This window comes from Catharus ustulatus, chromosome 4, assembly GCF_009819885.2.
Source record: "Catharus ustulatus isolate bCatUst1 chromosome 4, bCatUst1.pri.v2, whole genome shotgun sequence".
In the NCBI taxonomy this organism is placed as follows: domain Eukaryota; kingdom Metazoa; phylum Chordata; class Aves; order Passeriformes; family Turdidae; genus Catharus; species Catharus ustulatus.
In genome coordinates, this window is record NC_046224.1 from 36,758,398 (window position 1) to 36,780,057 (window position 21,660).

General features: G+C 36.9%; 1 protein-coding gene across 5 annotated transcripts in view; it reads right to left on the reverse strand.

Annotated features, from left to right (window-relative positions):
* The window catches only part of POT1 (protection of telomeres 1), a 58,970-nt gene that overhangs the window by 21,844 nt on the left and 15,466 nt on the right, over positions 1 to 21,660 (reverse strand). For all 5 annotated transcript variants that reach the window (XM_033058082.1, XM_033058081.1, XM_033058079.1 and 2 more), the window contains 4 exons: positions 20,459 to 20,506; positions 19,194 to 19,308; positions 10,456 to 10,586; positions 3,870 to 4,160 (listed from right to left, as the gene is read on the reverse strand). In XM_033058082.1, coding sequence (XP_032913973.1) covers positions 3,870 to 4,160; positions 10,456 to 10,586; positions 19,194 to 19,308; positions 20,459 to 20,506 — 585 coding nt within the window. The remainder of the gene's footprint in view (positions 1 to 3,869; positions 4,161 to 10,455; positions 10,587 to 19,193; positions 19,309 to 20,458; positions 20,507 to 21,660) is intronic.

Genomic DNA, 21,660 nt, shown 5'->3' on the forward strand with positions numbered 1-21,660 from the left:
TTAGATTCAGACTTTAAATGACTTTTTTATTATTATCATTTTGTTTGATTAAAAATTATTAACAATAAGATCTTAGTTATAGTTTCAGTCTAAAAGTCCTTAAAATACTTGAATTAGACCTTATGAGATTTTTAAAGTTATTACTCCTTACAGAGCACAAAATAACCTCTACAGAGAACACAATCAAGTGCAAAGACCTGGAATTTGTTAATATTTAAATAAAACCCACAAAGAACAGTTCTAGTAAAACCTTGGCTGTTTATCCAGCTCAGAATGACAATATTCTGACCTGGAAGGGACCCACAAAGACCATCAAGTCTAACTCTTAAGTGAATGGTCTGCATGAGGACTGAATCTTCAACCTTGGTGCTCTCAGCACCATACTCAAACCAGCTGAGACAATCTTAGGGTCAGCCGTTACAACTATCAGAATATGCAGAAATGTCTGTACTTTATTTTAATCCTGCCATAGGGGTCTTTTACCACTCCAGCTACAGCATGTGAAGACCAAGTACACAGTATATATTGACTTAATTACTGATGATCTCCTGTATAAGTATACACTGCTAGTTATCCAGAACATATTAGAAAAACATCAGTACTTTGCCTGAAGCTAAATCCTTGATACACTCCAAGCACTGAAATATCTGAAATACTGAAATAAAAGATATTTTTCAGCTATCAAAGTGTTGTTAAAAGGCAAGTTTACTGACAGGCTTAACACCTTGAACCCAAAATCATACTTCTTAACCCAAATATTATTCTGTAAACTATAGTTTCCTGAGTTTCTGAAGATGTACTCTTCTCAAAGACTCAAAAATAATGGTTTGATATACTGGCACAGTAAAACAAAAATCTAGAAGCATTTGGACTATACTTCTGAAATGCTGCTTTTCATAGGATTTCATACATACAGGTTCAACAGAAGAACCTATTTTCCAATTTTCAGACAGTTTGTGATACCAAGGTGGTTTGTCCCATGAGTTAGGCACTGCAGAGGGCAAGAAAAAAAGACACTAAAGCCTACTTTTTAAAGAATTTCTACCCCTTATGCTTAACTGCTGTGGATCAACAGACCCACAGGAAAACATCTAAGGATCAGCAAAGCCATGTATAAATGCACTAAGAATAATTCACAGAATATGCATCCAAAATCAGGAGATAAAAAGGAAAACCATTCACAGCAAAAATGACCCATGACATCAAATCATGTTGCCAAAAAAGAGTATATTCTGAAGGAGTCAGATAATGAGGTGGTATATACTGCCACAGATTAAAAAAAGCCTGTTATCTTCTGATCCTGAACCATGAAATACTTAAAACCAACTCTGAAAGAGAGGTTGTCTATTGCTTGAATTATCACATCTTTTCCAGAATTCAGCTTGAAAACAGATTTAATGCACATATATAACAAATTTAGTCACTCTGACAAAGTAAAGAATCCTAAGTTTGTCAAGTTCTCAATTATTTTTCAACGTGCTTTACTTGGGACACTTTGGTAATTCTACAATGGAGAGATGATCTGACAAATGGATTAAAATACCCTGCATGCTCCTTCTTCAGATAAAAGGATGGTGACTTAGTTTTAAAATGTCCTTCGCCAGAGGAACTAACATGGCTGGCACCAGGGCATCATTTAGAGGAATTTGTTAGCTAGTGAAGTTTATTTTAAAATAACATCCTTTCCAAAGTAGTTGGGTTTGGGTTTCTTCTTGCACAAATAAGCAAACAGATAAAGCTCTCTACCTCAGGAGCTTGGCAGCTCTACTTTACACAAAACACAAAAACATCCTGGTTTCAAACTGTCTCGGTTTCAAAAGTGAATACTAGAATAAAATGCAAAAGTGGTTAAATTAATTCTGAATAAGAAACAACAAATTGTTCTATTACTAGTCATTAACAGACAGGAGCTAAAGAAAAGTGAGTGATAACATTTGATCACCATGGTTGGAAAACACTGAAATGTGAGAGACAAAATACCTGTATCTATCTACAGCAGAATATGCTCATTGTACATCTTAATGTACACAATTTAACTGACAGACAGTATGGAAGAATAATAAAAAAACTCTTATGAAAGGCATAAATGACAATAATTTCTAGTGTGTGTTTTTGAATATCCACCAATCTGAATAAAATTCTCAGAAAATGGTAAACACTAACAGGTCAGTGATACCATTTTTATACCATGTCCAACTGCTGCTGTGCAAATAGGAATTAATTTGTCAAGTGTAATTTAAAAGTTATGCTACAGGTGATGCACAAAACTGCTGAAATTCATTTTAGCTGTCTTTGAAGCACTCTCCACTAGGTACACAAGATCAATGCTTAAAAGAATCATGATTTTTCATAGCTCAACCATTAATTTAACGGATATACTTGGAATAAAATAAATGTAAATCATTATTAGAAAATGCATAACAAAACCAATACAGTAAAATAATATTTAATGATCACTCAATTTCAGCTGGTATTGAATTGGTTGTTTTGATTTTTTTTTTATTTTGCAAATCAAGAAAAGAATCAGAGATCTGTCTACAGGTTTTCAGAAAGGTTTCTTTTCTATCGCAACCAGTATTTGATTTCAGAAGTGGATTTTGCCACTGTTGAAAAATGGAGGAAATTAGCAACAGAATATTAATGTGGCATTTTAAAGCTTCTCCAATGTATTTTAACACACATTTAAGTATTTAATATTTCATGCAAAAAAATTGATCTACCATTATTTGACCTCAAACTTTTACCTTCCTAAGTCTATCCTAAGACTTCCCCAAGTCATCACCTCTACTATACGAAAGTGACAAAATTGACTTCAGGTCTTACAATGCAGAAAAGTGTGTAAAGAAATAATAATTTAAGAAAGCATTTGTCTCTGTCCTTGCAAAAGGTCTTTCAATGCTGAAGATATACTTATTAATGAACAACTTAATTACAGTCCACAAAGTCATGAAATGTACTGGGTCTTATTTGACATCTACATCACAAGGCACAATTAAATGGAAATATTTGTAGCAGTTGCAGAACATGTTACATGCACTTAAGGTTTGTTTCTGTGTAGTAATGCATTGTTCTGTATGAGAAAAATCTTTGCTGCTTCAATGAAGGAATAACACCAAGTGCTATTTCTAAAAATATTGTAACAATACAGTTTAACACAGTAGAACCAATATATAATTTTATGAAGTCATAAAGGGGAAAATAAAGCTTGATCCTTACTCATGTTTTAACAATCAAGTGAAAAAATAAATAAAGAGGAGTTTGGAATAACACCAGACTGATACATCTGAACTAAAACTAGGAATATTATGGAGACCTCCTTTTTATTTAGCTAATATTAAGGATCAGCTTTAGAATCTGCTCTCCTGTTCCGTGGCACTTAGCATTTTTTATTTTCAGTGAGCACTGATGCCCAAAGTGCTTATGAGTAACTAAAAGAATCTACCTGAAATCTATCATGATACCATAATCCATTCATTCCTTTTTACGCAGTGCTACTTACTGCACTAATCATATCCAGCAAATGTAGAAAAACAAGCAGTAAATGCTGCTAACTAGAAAACATAGATAAATATCAATATTTTTCAAGGTTAAGAAATCATGTGATATTTATCTACAAATCTTTGTGAAATTATAATCTATATAAAGCCATTTTAATAAACCTCTCTTAAAAACAAAATCAGGTGATCAACTTCAAAGACAAGTGGGTTTTCTACTTTGTTTTCATAGAAACAAAATAGCCAAAGATCACAGATTTGTTTACATTAAAAATATTTATCTAATATTATTTAAATTAATAGGTCTGTTTTATTGAAAAATTTATCACAATGTCTTAATAAACCAAATAAATTATTTTTAAAAAGGAAGTCCACCTTTAGAAGAAAAGAAGATCCATCCACTTTTGCTTTTCCTACCAGCTGACAAGTGAGATCAAAGAACATCATTGGTTGAACACCAGACAATTTTGCTGCTGGTCCAGAGATGGAAATATTACTGGCTGCCCAAATACGTAATTCTTCTACTGTCTTCTGTTCTTCCTCCATGAAAGTGTACACTCTGCTAGAAGTTCGAGGAACGACTGGAGCTCCTACAGTTCCATCAAACGTTAAGGATGCAAATCCCCCACTGGTAATTCCCTGCATCTGTCCATTGTATTCCCTGATCTGTAATAAAATATGAATGAGAAAAAAAAAGTTTGCACTGCGTGGAAAAACAGATACATTTCTGCTTTATCATGTACACGGAAAGCAGATCATTGATCATTTCTGTTCCTGGTTCTATCAGGAGAACAGAGTCAAAATAAAAACAAAATAAAACAAAAAGTTAAAATTAATACTAGTAATAAAACAAAATGTATAAGCAGATACATAATATTACACAAGAAATTTTTGAAGAGGCAGACTAGTAACTACCTGTAACATTTATACCTACAGCATCTTTGCAGAGTATTTTATTTGCACATGTCAAAATATTTGTGTGGGGAATGTATCAGGACTCCTCTTACAAATGGGGAAACTAAGGCATGAAATAAATTCATTTTTAGAGATTACACAGCAGAATAATGGCAAGGTTATAATGGATTCCTGTTTCTGGCCCTTCACAACAGCCCTGTTTCCCAATATTATGGAACTGGAAAAAAAAATCACTTCAAGGAGTTATTTTTTCCCATAAAGCAAACAGTGATGAGCTTTCATTCCTTGAATTATGAATACAGCTATCACCATTATTCACTGTCTATTGCCCTGCTCATAGCAGGTCTCCCGAATCCTGCTGATTTAGCTGTGTATCTGCTGCCACAAGTAACATAGTATTTATTTCAAGTCTGAAGCATTCCTTCAACGGTCTAGTCTAGTCTTACTGCTCCCCAAAATTATAGATTTATCTATATCAAAACACTGCATGACTCATTATCCAGAAATCTGACACAGTCTGTTTTGATCTATCCCTTTTTAAGTAATGTCAGGTTACCAAGTAAGCGGTAACATACACAAGCATTAGTGAGACAGTCTAGTATGGGATTCCCAGGGCTCAATTTTCAAATGGTTGAAAATCCCTCCGATTTTGAAAGTGCAGAACATGTAATATGTGTCAGAAGTTCTAAACAGCAAAACATTGCCAATGATTTAGGCCTATATTTTATAAACATGGTGAGATGCAAAAAGCACACAAATCAGGCATTCATTGACCTTGGAAATTCATAAACAGAGCAGTTCAATCTCGGTGACAGGAACTCCTTTAATGCCTGCTACTCTGACATAATGCATAAATGCATTAAGGGTCATCTCTAAGATAAACTTTGATTTACTTAAGCATTCTTCAGAACCTGACCAATGGAGCATATCAATTCAGGATGTAGTATTTCTTCAGTGAAACACTGAAAAGCTTCAATCTTTTAATCTTTAAGTTTAAATATTGAAAATACAAGGAAAGCCAAGGGACAAATAAGGAAAACACATGGTTTCATAATCAGTTTGCCCCCCATTATCTATGATCTGGAAAAACATGTTCTCCTGTAAGATGTTATCCAAGATAAACACACAGATTCACTTTAGTTGTTATCATATCACTGGCATTCCACAGCTTCTCTAAACAGGTAACATCCAGAGGGGAAGAAAATTCTCACCACTTTTGCTTATTGCTGTATCAAAATATATTTCAAGTATATTTTTCGTATGTTGCCTGACATGTCAAATGTTTATTGAAGTCTTTTAATTTCTAATTAATCTATAAATTTATTTATTCACTAGTCCTTTTAAAACATCATGAAATATCTTCTTAGTAAAAATTCTGTCCTAGTCTTCTGTGAAGGTTCTAAGCTTTTCACAAAATGAAAGAAAGTACTTTGTCTCCCCGGGATTCCACCAATATTTCACCATAAATTATTTTCCTCTTTTCCTAAATCCTTTATGTCATGCCTTGAGCATTCAGTAGGTTGACATACTGTACTTCTGACATCTCCCAGTACCCTCATTAAGTGAATTTGAAATCAGCCTTAATGTTGGAAGAGGAAATCATGAAATTGAGAAAAAAAAAGAAAATATGTGAGAAGGTAAATCTCAACTTTCATGATGAGAAAACTAATGATGATCTTTAGCAAAACCAGATGTCCTCAAGCACAGGCAGGTGGAGAAGCCACTGAGTCCTCTCGAATGTAAATAGAATTCAACAATTTTATTTAGTGAGCAGAAGAAACAGGAGACCAAAATGCAGAATGGGTAACAGAACAAAATATTGTACAGCTGGAAAATTACTTATGTCAGACCCACAGAACAGATGATGGTCAACAGAAATTCTCTGGGTTTCTCCTTTAAAAAGAAATCATTGCTAAAGTGATAAGGGATCACTGGAGTGTAACATGAACAAAATATATGGGCAAATGCTGTTTCATTACGGCACTCAAGCAGATCTCAGATCAACTTAAGCACTGATACTGATACTGCAAACATGTTGTATTTTCCAGACAATTCTGAAATTGAATTAAACTTAAAGTCAATCTGGGACTTTTACATATGACAACAATTCCCCTTCAGTAGATTTTGCGTCATTTCTAGAGGACGTGGATATATTTTTTAAAAAATTGTTGGGGGAGGGTGAAGCAGGGGGTTAACAGGGAAGGGGGAGAGCAGACAGCTATCTCTTAAAAAATTTCCTGAGAATTTTAAATAATTTCAGTAAGTAATGGTTTCTAAACAAAAATATCCTCTGGGACAAAAACAGAGCAGATAAAATGCACTTGGCTTGTTCTAAGTAAGCCAGGAAATTCGTATACATATTGCAGGAGTCTTTGGCATAGTTTTTGTAAACTAAAGAACAATAGGTGCAGTGTCACCTTAACAAACTGCATGGATAATAAATCCAGTGATTTCTATGGGGTACAAAACTATCCTGAATATGGTCGTTTGGTTATTGAAAAGAAGCTAATATTAAAATATTTATAAATAGACTTACAGCAAAGTAAAAGACATACTTTTTTTTTTTTTTACTGAAGATGGTGTTATTCATCTCACTAAATGGAAAAGTGTGATAGTAAGTAGTGTATAAAGCTGGAATAATAGCATCTCCACAGTAGTTTTCCATCAAAACTGATTGTTAAATTATAGAAGCAAAGGACTATTACGAAACCACTGCAGTCACAGATCATCTTAGAATATCAAAAAATGCCTAGGGAAACAACATATACCAAGCTAATGTACATGTTTTTACACTAAGAAGGAAGATTTTATTTTTTTTATGATTGTCACTGATGATATTTCTATGAAGGAAAGTATCCTGTCAAGAAAAAATGCACCAGAATGCATCTGGTATATTTCATTGCATTTTGTAAATGGTTTTTCATCTTTAGTCTAAACAAATTTGGATAATACAGGATGATGATTATATTTTCTTATATTTTAATAATCTAATCCTGGTTTACTTCCAGCTGTATGAACAGAGAGATACTAATGAAATAGAGAAGTCATTTGAAGTAAAAATTAAACCATTTTGAATATGTTTAAATATCAAAAGAAGAAAATTGAACTACCAAAACTATCTGCAGGCACTTTCGAAAAGAAAATTAGCAAAGATTGTCACATGGAAGCAAAATTTTGTTTTTTGAAGACATGATAAACACACCTAGATATTAGGACCATAAATAATAGCTTATTTTCTAGCATTCCTGAACTGCTGCCTGAAAAATAAGATTGTCAGAAACATCTGCAGCAATGAAACACAAATTAAAGAAGAAAATAAGCAATATATTCTATTTTATTTACCAATTCAATTCACCTGAAGATGTAAGTATTTTGTGGAAAAATTTGAATGCAAGAAGTTTATATACTTAAGCCAGTTGAAATAATTTCTGGTTTAATAATTAAAAAAGCCAGCAGGCACTGTGATACTGGCTTAGAAATATTCCTCAGAGAAAATGGCATAATTTATTTAAGGAAATTCTAATAGAAATATTAACAGAAATGTAATTAAAACTAGATAATTTTCCAGTTCTATCATAAGACACTTAAAATTTTCCTTCTCTGCAACAAATACTAAGCAAATGAAATTACCCTCTATCCAAAGTAATTCCAACAGAATCCCCTTCATTAAATTCTTACTAGCTCTGACCATCAGATCTTGCCAACACCTCTGTTACTATGAGGAGAAGTTATCCATTAGAAGCCAACAGTGTAACTGGGAGCAGTAATTTTTAAAATGTGTTTGTTATCAGTGTCAACTTCCTGGAAGTCCCTCAAAAGCATATCTGGGGCAGACAGAATCTGAGCACACACTCTAAGGGCTGTGTGTATCTATCTGTCCTCACTGATAAGCACAGCTTTGACAAACTATGGCATCTGCTACCCTGGCTTGCTTTCCATCCAGCAAGCTAAGTGAAGGTGATTAAGGCCTGGAGACAAAAGCAGGAAAGAGTGAAGGAGGAACTGCAGAAAGAATAATTAGAAGTCATATCTACTATGCTGCCTATGGCTGAAAGAGGTCCTTCCCCTCCCAGAAGTTGGCACCAGGCTTTTGTGTCAGATTTCTACCTGCTCAGATCAGGTATGAAAACTTCCAAAGTGGCTGCTTCTTAGGCTGGGGTAATCAGAACATTCCCATCCAGAAAAAGACATCTTAGTGACTCTAGATCATTTTCACTTAGAAAGTAATTAAACAAGCTCTCAGCTCATGCATCTGAAGAGACAGATTGCGAGCAGCTGGAGGTCTGTTAGGACTGGAAACCACTCAGAAAAGCTCAACTGAGATGAAAAAAAAAAGCATATATGAGAAAAAAGTTGATGGACCCTCTCTTTAAATACTTGAACATCATCTTGCAGAATGATAAAGTACCAACTGACAAGGATTCTAGAATGATCTCCAAAAAGTGATGCCAAATCAGAACAGTGACGTCCCTTACCTGCGCTGTATCAGCAGGTTTCCCTAGTAAGTTTGTGAAAATACCAAATAGTAGAAGTTAGAATATACTGCGTTTGCATAAAAGAGGGTGCATACATAAATTTCCTGACAGAGGTCCTGTTTATTTTCCTAATGTGTACTTAGAAATCCAATAATGCCCTACAACAGCTTCCCACTTCTTTTATTCTGACCAGTTCCTTTCTCCTTTTTCACATATATAAAATATGTACTCTGTTTTCAGTACTTCCGTTTTCAATAAACAAGTTTTTATTGCCATTGAATTTCTGAAGTGAATGTATCTGTGTAACATTCACCCTGATGGATTCAGAGGAAATATTAACATTTAGCATAAGTTTCCCATCTGAAGTCCAATTCATGAACTTCCAAGACTGATAAGACATCTCAAGTAATGATCAGCAAGACAAGCATCAAAATATAAATATAATTTAATTCCACTCTTATTATATATACAGATGACCTTAGAGAAACCCTATACTAACCCAAGAATAGTTAGCTAATTTCTCTCTCAATTTTTAATACTTATAATATAGAGGAAGGACATAAGACTTTCTAAATCTTAAGAAGTTCTTTCTTAACAATCTCAATGGTATGAAACTCAAATACTGGGTAAATCTTACCACTTTTTACATTTATTATCATGGGGTTTTCTTCTTTGTTCTCCTGCTACAGCATATCAAAATGTACATGCTTCGTACTACAGATATTTATCCCTTTTATCATCCTTTTCTATAATCCTAAATTTCCTAAATCTCTCAAGTTTCCTAGAACACTCTCAAGAATGTTCAGATATACAAACTGAGGGTTTTTGGGGATTTTTGTTTGTTTGTTGTTTTTTTTCCCCACTAGCCTCTTTTATTATATTTATTAATGTAATTCTTTTACACAAAAAGTATATTAAAAATTATGTATGGTTATCTTGCAAATTAATGGTAAAATAACATCTTTGGTCCTTTGATCCACCTCTTTAAGTACGGTCCAAGCATTACACGGCTTCCATTCAGTCCTTTTAGGGTGGCTTCTCTTCCCTATACAGTTGCAGCAGGCATAACAAAAACACCCAGCAGAAGCAGTATCAAAGCTGTAAACAGTTTCCTGCATACCCTTTGATACAGATAAACAGGGAGTAATGCAGTACAACACTGAAGAAGCAGCAGGATCATACTGCACACAAACAAGCCCAGACACATTCCCTTTACTGGAGTGATTCTCCAGCTGACCTAAACTGCTCCACAACAGAAGACCTAAAGAAACTTCAATTCCATCAGTTTGAAGAGGAACAAATTGTGCCAATTTATGTCAGTTAAACTCTATCCATCTAGCAGTACCACATGATTTTTTGTCAAGTACTTTAATAAACACTGTTGTTGTTGAAAAAATATCACTGTTTACTTTCAGTTTTGGTCCATACCATAACCATAGCTGTTTCAACAACCAGTTGCTTTATCCAGTGTCTCCAAGAGTTCATTTCTGTATGTGTAAAACTGAATTATTCCTAAAGACCTTTTACTGCAGAAAAGCAAGCACATAAAACCCCCACATCCTAGTACATACCTTTATTCTATGAAATCGAACAATATCTCCAACTTTGTAAATTTTTGGTAGAGAATCTAGGTTTCCACTAAAAAGACTGCATGTTAACTTCACATTTGATGGGTCCACGAGTGTTACAACTGAGCAATAATCTGTAAAATATAAAAGTGTCTGGATGAGTAACAGGCATTATGGAATTATTAATACCCAGATACTAAATCTGGGAGGAACACTTCTGTAGCCATTTTCTTCTGCTATGATCTGTGTAACTTTGAAAAAGTTAATTTTTTTACAGTACCATAATAACTGAAGCATGGCCCATCTCAGTGATAATTAGCCCAAATAACTGAAAATGAAATGTGTGATTAAGCACAGCTCTGTGCACAAGAATACAGAAACCTTTTTCTTCTGTCTGTAACAGGCATGCTATTCTTTCACGTTTCAATTACTTGTTTTACAAAATGAGGAGCATATCTACAATTTTATGAAATCATTTTCTAAGATTTATCTTGCACAGATTTCTGGAAAGGTAATGAGTTCTACAAGCAAATTAAAACATAAATTACATATCCCTCAACAAAATATGCAGATATATACCATAAGAATAGAGTCACACAGTGGTAGTTAGAAAGTAGAGTAAAAATATTAAATATGCCTTTCTGAAGTTAAACTTCATAGAATTTCACTTCTAATGATGATCTAAGAAGTAAAATCAAAACAAGATACAAAGATGACAATGCAGACCAGTCCAAAATAGAGCAGTATTTGTGGATGACATAAATGAAACCTGTATTTTCCATTTCAGCTTACAAAATGTGTGCTTTGATACCTTATAAACATAAAAGAGAGTAAAAGTTCATTTGCTCTTTCACAACATGGCAGCTGGTAATCTATCTGAGAAACCAAAGAGCAGCAGAAAGAAAGGCCACATCCTGACCCTGATCTCCTGTACCTCCTATTGTCCCTCCAAGAGACACCTGTAACCATAGCCAGAACAGACACTACAAGGAGGGGTGCCTGGAGTGAAGCTGAACCTGGGAAAGGTAGAGGAAAGGTGTTCTCCCTAAATGTTCAATACTTCTTTGTTTCTCAATATCTGAACTGGCAGTGAATTAAATTCCCCAAATCAAATCTGTTTTGCACTGATGGCCACCTTCTCATCCTTAAAAACCCAAACAGAAGAGAAAAAAAAAAGAATTATCAAGAACCCCAACTTCCCTCAGCTGTAATTCTATGAGGTAACTAGTGATAATGACACTATGCCAGTTTATATAGCTAGGAACTGAACAAAGATGTCGTAGTTCTAAAAGTCAATAAAATTTCCATCACGCACATTATAAAGATGCAGACACATAAGTCATTGCTGGACAGTTTTGAAAGAGAATGCTATCAGTCTAGTAAAATTGACGTATTTGCCTTATATAAAAAAGCTACAGGAAGACTGTCATAAAGACAACTGTAAACTCCCTGAATAGATTCCCTAAACATGAAGACAGGTAAGTAAGACTGGATTAAAACCCATGCTTCAAAAGAATTATTCTTCCATTTCCAGCTCATACACCCTTAAATTTTGCTATCATTTAAACTTAAAAGTTTAAATTCCCTAATGATTTCAGTGAATGAAGTGATGAAAGAAATCCACTGAAGACTTACTGAAAAATAAAACTTTTCCTACAGATACAAAAACCTTCACTGTTTCTATAAATCTAGTACTCTTCTTCCTTCCCAAGATTTTTACACAGACTCAATAATGATAAATTATCATCTTTTGCATTCAGAAGTTGCTGTGGTCACTCTTTTCCCCACTCCCATCAAAGGCACAAGGTCCATATAGAGTCTATTTTGACATTCTATGCCAGGAATGTCAAGAATAAACTCCAGTTTATTTTGTCTAGCTGACAAAACTGCAAGTATTTACTACTGTAATCCAAAGACTGATGTACTTCTCTGCGTATGAATTCTAGAGATTAACTTAAAAGATCTGTTGCAAATATGAGCAAAATGAGCAATTAAGAAGAAAAACCCATATGGTTCACAGATTTACAATCCTTTAGGGATGCAGAATAACATGCAACAGTGCACTGACATAATCCAACATCAGAGTCAAGAGGAAATAGAAAAAACATTCCACATTAAAATTGTGGTTACTCTTTGATGCTGTGATTTTACAAGTCAGCTTCATACATGTGCAGCTGCCTATTTAATGGTAGAAGTTAACATACTGCCTCAATTTTCAATGTAATTAGCATAATCATATAAGACTGATAATTATCCTAGTCAAAGCAGTATAAAATAGTACACTTACTTTACATAGCCAGGGAACACTTTCTACATAACAGAGGTTCTCTGTGATTTTAGTATTCCAATCCTTACTATCACTTCAAAACATCACTTCTATAAACCTAATTACAATAGAGGACTTTGAGATCAAAGCATAAATACTGATTTTTTTAGTGAAATCCTCACTCAGCAAACTCCCTTTTGAAGTTAAAAATAAAAAGCCAACTGTCTTTTCCAGTTGAAATGTGAAAATTGTTTCCTGTTTTCTACAGTAGTATTATAAATCAGTGAATGAATTCACTTTTCTGAAAAAACAGTGAGTCAAATTCTACACAGAACTGATAATTTAAATAATGTCTCAGAGTTAAATAAAACAATATAAAATTGATCACACTTTTTATTTTTCTCAATATACTTTTCCAACAAAGCAAAATCCCTTCGTTACCAAGCTAAAAAAAAATAATGGAAGTTTATATTTTGGAGTCAATTTTCCCTTACTAGAGAAATTCAGCCCATTGATTAAAAAATTCCACTGATTTTCTTTTAAAGAGAATTTTTACGAGTAGATTTTACTTGAAATAACCTGTCTTAAAAATATAACAAAATGGATGCACAGTTCAGCAAATTCATATGCAACAGAAGAAAGCGTCTTACTTTCATACTAGATTGTCTCAGTAAAAGCACTGAATTTTGGTTGACAGTACACAGAACTTGAAACTGGATGTTTTTTAAAAAAAATATTTAATTATAGTAATTTCACGATTACAAGCCGCACTGACTACAAGCTGCATCACCGGGTGGTGGCAAACATTTTGTTCTTTGTCCATACATAAGCCGCTCTGTCGTTCGCAGTGAGGACCCGTGTGCAACCAAGTTGCCAAAGAGTAACAGAACTGCTGCAGGGGGTGGTTTACTGGCTTGGCTCCGGCTGTGAGGGCTCGGGGCTGCCGACGGGGCCAGGCGGCTCAGCTCGGTGCTGCCGCTCGGCGGGGCCGCTTGGGGCTGGCTGCTGCTGCCGCTGGGCTCGCTCGCCCCAGCCCGGTGCTGTCCCGCGGTGGTAGGCAGGGATAGAGCCCGCTGGCACCCATGGCGACGGTGGCACATGGGGGCGGGAGCCCCCTGCCTCCCCCCAGGCCACGGGGCCAGCAGGAGAGAGCCCCTGCCTCCCCGTTGGGCCGCGGGGCCAGCAGGAGGGAGCCTCCCTGCCTCTCCCCAACCCCCCCCCCTGCTTCCTGCATGGAGAAGCTCCACCCGCCGCGCAACACAGTAACCAATTTGTAACAATCGCGTAAATCTGGGTTTTACTGGCAGGTGCTCGACTTGGCAGTTTGCACAGACTCGGTTTGCACTTTCGGGGTTGGAACTGTCAGAAAATTACTCACATATTAGCCGCTCCTGAGTGTAAGCCGCATTTCGGTGTGGGAGCAAAATTTTGGTCAAAATGGTGCAGCTTGTAATCGTGAAATTACTGTATTATGAAGAGGTGTTCTCACTCAGGCTTATCATGTAAGGAACCAGCTACCATGGACAGCTACCTGTAAGGATGCCTGTAACACCCCAGAATTGGTGTTATGAAAACAAGGAGACATAACTCATGTTTAATTTAAATGAATGTACAGGGTGATGGTTTGCATGTGTCTTACATGCTTTTCATATTCTTTCAGATTAGTCCTTATTTTTTTTTAAATACAATTTCTATAACTTGTTAATGAGTACTTTATTTCATTTAATAAAAAATCAACAGCTATTTGGTAATCAGTAGGAGATTACACTGTCTGCATGGAGAATGCTGACTGTCAAGCTTCAAGGTGCTTTAAATAGTTTGAAATAGGAAATCTCTTGCAGCCCTCTAACAGCTACTGAAAATCTAAATTTGCCTCCACTATCATGACAGTCTAGGTTCATTCTTCAGGTTACAACTTTCTTTTCATAACACCACAGCATTTTCACTCTTATGGAAATCTGTTATGCTGATTATTAGCATGAGCAGAAAGCCTGCATTTCTCCACAGTGTGTACAGACAGACAAAAAACAAACACAAAAACCCCAAACCCCACAGCTTCACATACAAACTCATTTTTCAGTCATCCTAAGAAAACCAGAATTGCTAAAAAAGCTTTCCAGATTAGTAGTTATTGATATTGTAGGACCAGCAAGTTGTTTAGTATTTACTGATTAAACATTTATTGTAGTTATTACTGAGGACTTCAGCAGTTCCAGACAAATATGCTTGTATAAATTGTTAAGGTGGAAAGCATCGATCTAATTACACATCCCCTTTTGTGCAATCACAGATTTATTCCTCAATAACACTTAGTGGAAAACCCACTACCCTAAACCAATAACCTCCCCCTTCCAAGAGATAAAAAGGTTTTGGGCAATGTTGTTAGCAGTCAGGGACTCTAATTAAAGATTGCCTTCTGTTTCTTTTATTTCAATACATGCAAAAAAGACAGAGATTACCATAGCAAATTAGTTTCTCTTCAAAACCAAATGAAACATTTAATACTGTTTTCAAGAATTACTGAGGTCATTCAATACACAAGTGTCTGTACTAACAGCAAGTAGCTGACCCAGCTAATTTACTGTTTATATTTCAATAAGACAGGAAAAAATAATACAAATGTACACACATTCCTATGTGTGTGTATATATATGTACATACAAACATATATTGCAGAAGCCCAAAACAAAACCTCTGAAGAATCAAACTGTTTTACTAAAGTTTATTATTTCTAATAGGGTGATATACTTTAGAGATACAATTTGGTAACTATCAGAAGCATCTGGCTAAACAGATGTTTCAATGTCATCATTTGCAAACTGTAGATCAAAGAAACTGTCGTGAGATATCTATTAACTATTTATTACACCATTTACTATTTTTATTAATTCTTTTAAATATGTTTTAATCTTTTATTTATTTTCCATAATTTAAGATAAGAAAAAAGATTTTAAAAAGAACTGCATATAAACCACTGCGAACAGAAGGGCAAACATTATTCTGATCTCTAGGGGTCCAGAAATGAAATTCCTATATTTACCTCTGCAACAGTTTTTATTTTGTTCTGCAAAACTTAAATAAAACTGCAACATTTTGATTCAGAAAAAAAACCCAAAATGGAACACAATACTTTGAAGGAAAAATTACTGCAGGTTTAAATGAGTCTGCTTCCTCACAAATGGATAGCACAACATTCTGTGACGGGTTTGCTTTGCACTGTAAAGTTGGTTTGCTATTACTTGCTAAAAATTGACTACTGCAATTCAAGTTGACCAAATGGTGTAGTTTAAATTAGAGCTTGTTCTTTCAGTTATATAATTTTAAACAAATTCTGGGCAGTTTGATGATTTAGGCTCAAGATCAAATAAAAATTGAAAATAAAAATTAAACTTAGGGCTTAAAAAATTCTTTAAGAATCTGATTCGATTCTTAATCTTCATTTTGGGCATGTAGAACAGTTGACCTGGAAGTGGCCAAGATTTTTAGAAGTGCCTTTTCCAAAATCACTATCCTTTATTAATTTTAATCCTAAGAAATATTTCATAAAGATAAAATCAACAATCTACATGCATGTCTAGGTAGGCTAAAATGAGATTTTAATTGAACATGTGACATACAAATATACTGCATGTATCAGTGATAAAATGCTGGATGGAGGTTCCCCCAGGAAAACGGGACATTAATTCTATGACACTATTAACCAGCAGCAAGGATTCTTCTTCATTCATCCCTGCTTTATGGAAAACACTGACCAATATCTACAAGAAAAAAAAGAGTTGGGGAAGCAGTAGGTGTCATGTTGTAATGTCCTAAAACTTTCATGATCAAGTACATAATCTCTGTAATTGGACACTACAAAGACAGAGGGTCTTTTTTCTTCCATTTACTTCTGTTTTCTTTTAAATCTCAAGTTTAAGAGATATCCTTAAGATTAAGGGGGAGAGAGGAAAATACAATCTTTGTTAAAAATTTAAAATATCTTAAGACTCTTTTTAACTATTGGGAAAGGAAAGCTAGAATATAGTTTTGAACACTTCCAACAGATCTTCTAGTAGACAAAATCCTATCTGTCTCTTGTACCAAGCAAAACCCAAAGCACTTTCTAGCATAGTTTTCAGAACACACAAAGTTCTCATATACAGACATTTCAAACTATATGCCCCAAGCAAAACCATGCTTAGCTGAAACAACTTTCTCTGTAATAAATGATTTATGAACATACTGAAAACTCATTTCATTCATCATGTTTTAATACTCACCTAATACAACAATGGCAATGGAAATGATTAACTTCTGATTATAGATTATATAAACCAACTATAAAGACTAAATTAGGTACCAATCCAGTGGTACGCACCTTCAGTGGGAACACAGTGCAAGGCCTCAGCCTTAAGCCTTAATATTTGTAAGAAGAAGTATCTTATACCTCAGGGCATAACTATATGGTGAATAAAGACCCATGTAGATAAAGTACAGTGGCCCCATCTTCCACCCTTCCAGTGGGCATCGGCTTAAAGCTATATGATTCTATTATTACAGTATCAGACAGAATGCATTGGTGCAGCATTGGGACAGATCTAAAGCAACCACAGAATTTTCTGACAAAAGCCACTTCATGCCCTGACAATGCAGAACAATCATTGATCATTTTGTACCCTCTCAAGAAAACATCACTCTGGATTGTGCAAAAAAATCAAAAACCAACATTGAAATATTTGACTGATTAGTGAATATTTTTACTCAAAATCCCAGACTAATTAAAACTGTTTTAGAGATTTTCATTGTAAAGTAGCAAGTGAATTACAACTATCTTCATAAATAAGAAATATCAGATTGGGTCCCTTTTCTCCACTGAGACTGTTGTTTTATTTTAATGATGTCAACTCAAAATATACAGGGAAGACATACTAGGAAGTTATTAATGACATTTAGGCAAGGACTAGGTACAGTAATTTCATGACTTTAAGGTGCACTCTTTTGACGAAAATTTTCCCCCGAACCCGGAAGTGCGCCTTATAGCCCGGTGCGCCTTATCTGATGGACAAAGTTGCGACATTTGCCACCCCGGAAGTGTGAGCTGCAATGGGGGGACAGTGCTGCGGAGCGCTGATTCACAAGGGGGGGCGGGAGTGGGTGGCCACAGCTGGCAGGGGCTGCGAGAGGAGGGAGGGAGCTGCCACCGGCCCCGGCGCGGGGGAACGAGGAGCCGTTGGTCGCGGGGGGAGCGAAGAGCTGGCGGGTGCCGCCAGCTGTGGGGGGAGCGAAGCGCCGCCGGCCACGGGAAAGCAGTGGCGGCAGCAGCGCAGCCCCCGCGGTCGCCGTGGGGAAGGGGTGAGAAGCGGCAGCGCCGCCGAGGCGAGCGGGGGACGGGCGGAGGAGCTGCAGAGGTGAGCGGGGCACAGGCGGAGGTGCCGCTGAGGCGAGTGGGGGATGGGGGGAGGAGCCGCCGAGCCGAGTTGGGGAACGGCATGGTGGTTCCGCAGAGTTGCGAGGGGAAAAACACCGCAGTAGCACAGAGCCGCAAGGGGGAGGTGGCACTGGGGGCAGGTGGGAGTGCCAGGGCCCACTGCACAGGGAGGGCGCTCTGTGCCATGGTGAGCCCCAACCGCTCTGTGCAGCAGCAAGCCCCAACCACTCCGAGCTGCTCCGAACCACCGCGGCTCCAAGCCCCGCCTCGGCAGCTGCCACCAGGGGTGAGTGGGAGTGCCGGGCCTCGCGCACAGGGAGGGCATTTGGGACTGAGTTTAAAGGCTACACCAATCTGTTAAAATGTTTCCAATCTGAGCACGCCAGTAAACTCCACGATCGCAGGATTCCATTACTAATTTGTTACTTTGTTGCGCGCAACACGGATCCTCGCTGCAAAAAAAAGGTGCGCCTTATAGTCCGGTGCACCTTATCTGATCTACAAAGTTGCGAAATGTCCTGGCTCCCGAGGGGTGCGCCTTATAGTCCGGTGCGCCTTATGGTCGTGAAATTACTGTAAATAAATAGTTAGTTTTTTTAAATAGTTAAATAATCCTTTTCCCTCTTAAAGTTCTACTACTTAAGAAATTGACGTGATTAATTTGACAAATAATACAGTAGAAAAAAAATCTCTCCTAGCTGCTTCAGAGATATGCTACTTTGAAAGTCAGTGCATTTAACTTCACTGTTTTTACATATCTGGAAAGAACGGCTGACCTAATGATTTCCAGAAATCAGTGCTTGTCTAATTAAGATGTTCCAAGTCCTCAGTTCCCCAAAGTCTTGTTAAAGTAGCTGGACAAATGACATATCTCATTTAAGAACTTTCTTCATTTGCCGTCTCCACCAGTCTGCCTAAACTGACTGATATTGATTTTGTTGTTCTATTAGCTGGTCAAAGTATCGTCCAAAGAGCATGTGAATTTGTCATTCTGGTTAATTCATAACAAACACAGTAAGAACAGTTCTGGCTGGAGGAGATTTCAAATCTCTTGAATATAGTACATACCAGTTCCTTTGCTAATATATGGAGGCTTGAAGAATTTCACAACGCCATACAAGTTCACTATAGTTCCATCTTTAAGATGATTCAGGGGAGTATACACATATTTTGGAGCAACAGACTGAAAAGGCATGATACAATGAGGGAATAGAAGAAAAAGTTATTCAAACATGCACACAGAATTTTGTCTTTTAACATCATTCATCCTCAGACATACTTATTTCATCTCACAAAAAAAATTTATCTATTTCTTTGTATCTTATTCACTTCAGACTCAGAAAGCACACAAGACTTAATTTCTTTCTGTGCTTGCATCTTTCTTAAGCCAACCAGTTAATTGAAGTAAGTTTCAATACATGAACCAGGCGAATAAAAGTCATTACAATAATGAACAATGAAAGACAATTTTTTACTGATCCATTTTAACATGCCCATTCAGAGGACTTTTTAAAGCACATACATAAATAGCTTTGTATTTCTGCTTGGCAATGTCACTGCCCAGAATCCTTGTCTTGGGCTGGTGGGGGGGTTACCTCTAATGGCCACTGTGCACATCTTCTGATTAAAATACCACAACTGCTGGAGGATTAAGGAAACTAAGGGCTATTTTCTACAGTTCAAGGACTAATCTCCTCTCAAGGTGGTAATATATGCTGATTAGACTCTTTTAAAGAATACAAGTTCTCTCAAACTGACTGATAACTTCTGTTTTCAAGTAATATACTGAAAAAATGAAACTGTAAATAAAACCTGAAAATGAGATTACCATCGGTACTGAATCTTTAACATAATGGTAAAGAATATTAAAATTTCATAAACCGATTCCTCTGCCTTTAAAACACTATTTCTTGTAGAATTTTAATTTAGAAACATAAGGGCTTGTTCCAAACAGAAATCAAACAAATGCTAAGATCAGTATAGGAAGTCTGATTTTAAATCAAAGAAAGTTTTATATTTCCTTTTTTCTTTTAACAGCACAGGCATATAGTCTTGTTTACACCAATAGTTACCTTTCTAGTTCAAAGTTCCTAACCAACCTGAAGTCCATTTGGAGATCGAGATGGGAACCACACTACAAGTATAGAAAATGTACTACTTTTTTCATATTTTATTTTGTGATCCAAGTATATTATTTGCAAAAGAAAAAGCTAAATGACTCCTGGAATAAGAGTATGGAAGCAAATTAAACAGGAGAAAAATGAATTCCACACCTTCCTATTTACACGCAGTTCATCTCATGTGATTTAAAAATATCCCAAATACAAACTCACCACAGATGCAGTTTCTGAAGGAGCAGTTGTTCCTGGTTTAGTGTAAATCTGTGGAGAAAAAAATGACAAACTTTCTGATTACAAAATTGTAAGTACTGCAAATATAGCATTTGATACCTTTAAAGCAAAAACAACATTACAGTAATTTCATGATTATAAGCCGCACCATTTTGACTAAAATTTTGCTCCCACTCCGGAAATGCGGCTTACACTCAGGAGCGGCTAATATGTGAAAAATTTTCTGAAATTTTCAACCCCGGAAGTGCCAACCAGGGTGCTGAGCCGAGCACCTGCCAGTAAAACCCGGTATTTCGCGATTGTTACAAATAGGTTACCCTGTTGCACGGCGAGTGCAGGCGGGCTTAGTGCCAGCAGCGCAGGGGGGAGGGAGGCGGGGGGCTCCGTGCTGCCATCCCCGTGGCCCAGGGGGGAAAGTAGGGGGGGGAAGCAGGAGGGCTTCTCGCCCCTGCCTGCTGCCGCTGCTGCCGCAGGAGTAGGCAGGCTCCGTCCCCGTCTGCCACCGCCACCACGGGAGCAGGGGGGCTCCTTCCCCTCCTACTGCTGCAGGAGCAGGGGGAGCTCCTTTGCCTCCTCTCCCCGTGGGTGCCGGCGGGCTCCGTCCCTGCCTGCCACCATGGGGCAGCGCCGGGCCGGGGCGCGCAAACCTGGCGCAGCAGCGGCCGGCCCCGAGCGGCCCCACCAAGCTGGGCTACCCAGCCCTGTCGGCAGCCCTGTGCCCGCACGGCCCGAGCCGAGTCAGTAAACCCCACCATCCCACGATTCTGTTACTATCTGGCAACTTTGTTGCACGCACGTCCTCACTGCGAACACAGAGCGGCTTATAATCAGGTGCGGCTTGTGTATGGACAAAGAACGAAATGTTGCCAACACCCAGAGATGCGGTTTATAGTCAGTGCGGCTTGTAATCATGAAATTATTGTATATAGAAATATTAACCTGCCCTACAGACATTTTTGCCGTAAGAATCATATCTGAATCTTGGAAAATATTAGCTACAGAAGAAAAGAAGGTAGTATTTACTGCAATTACACTCAGACAAAAGCTTCTTCCAAAAAATACACACATTTCTAAAGACATTTATTTGAATATGCTAGGTCACATTAATAGAGTAGTATTTGAAAGTTGGAGACCACAAATTTAAAACTTCACTTAAACAACATAGACCTTATATGGGTTTAAGG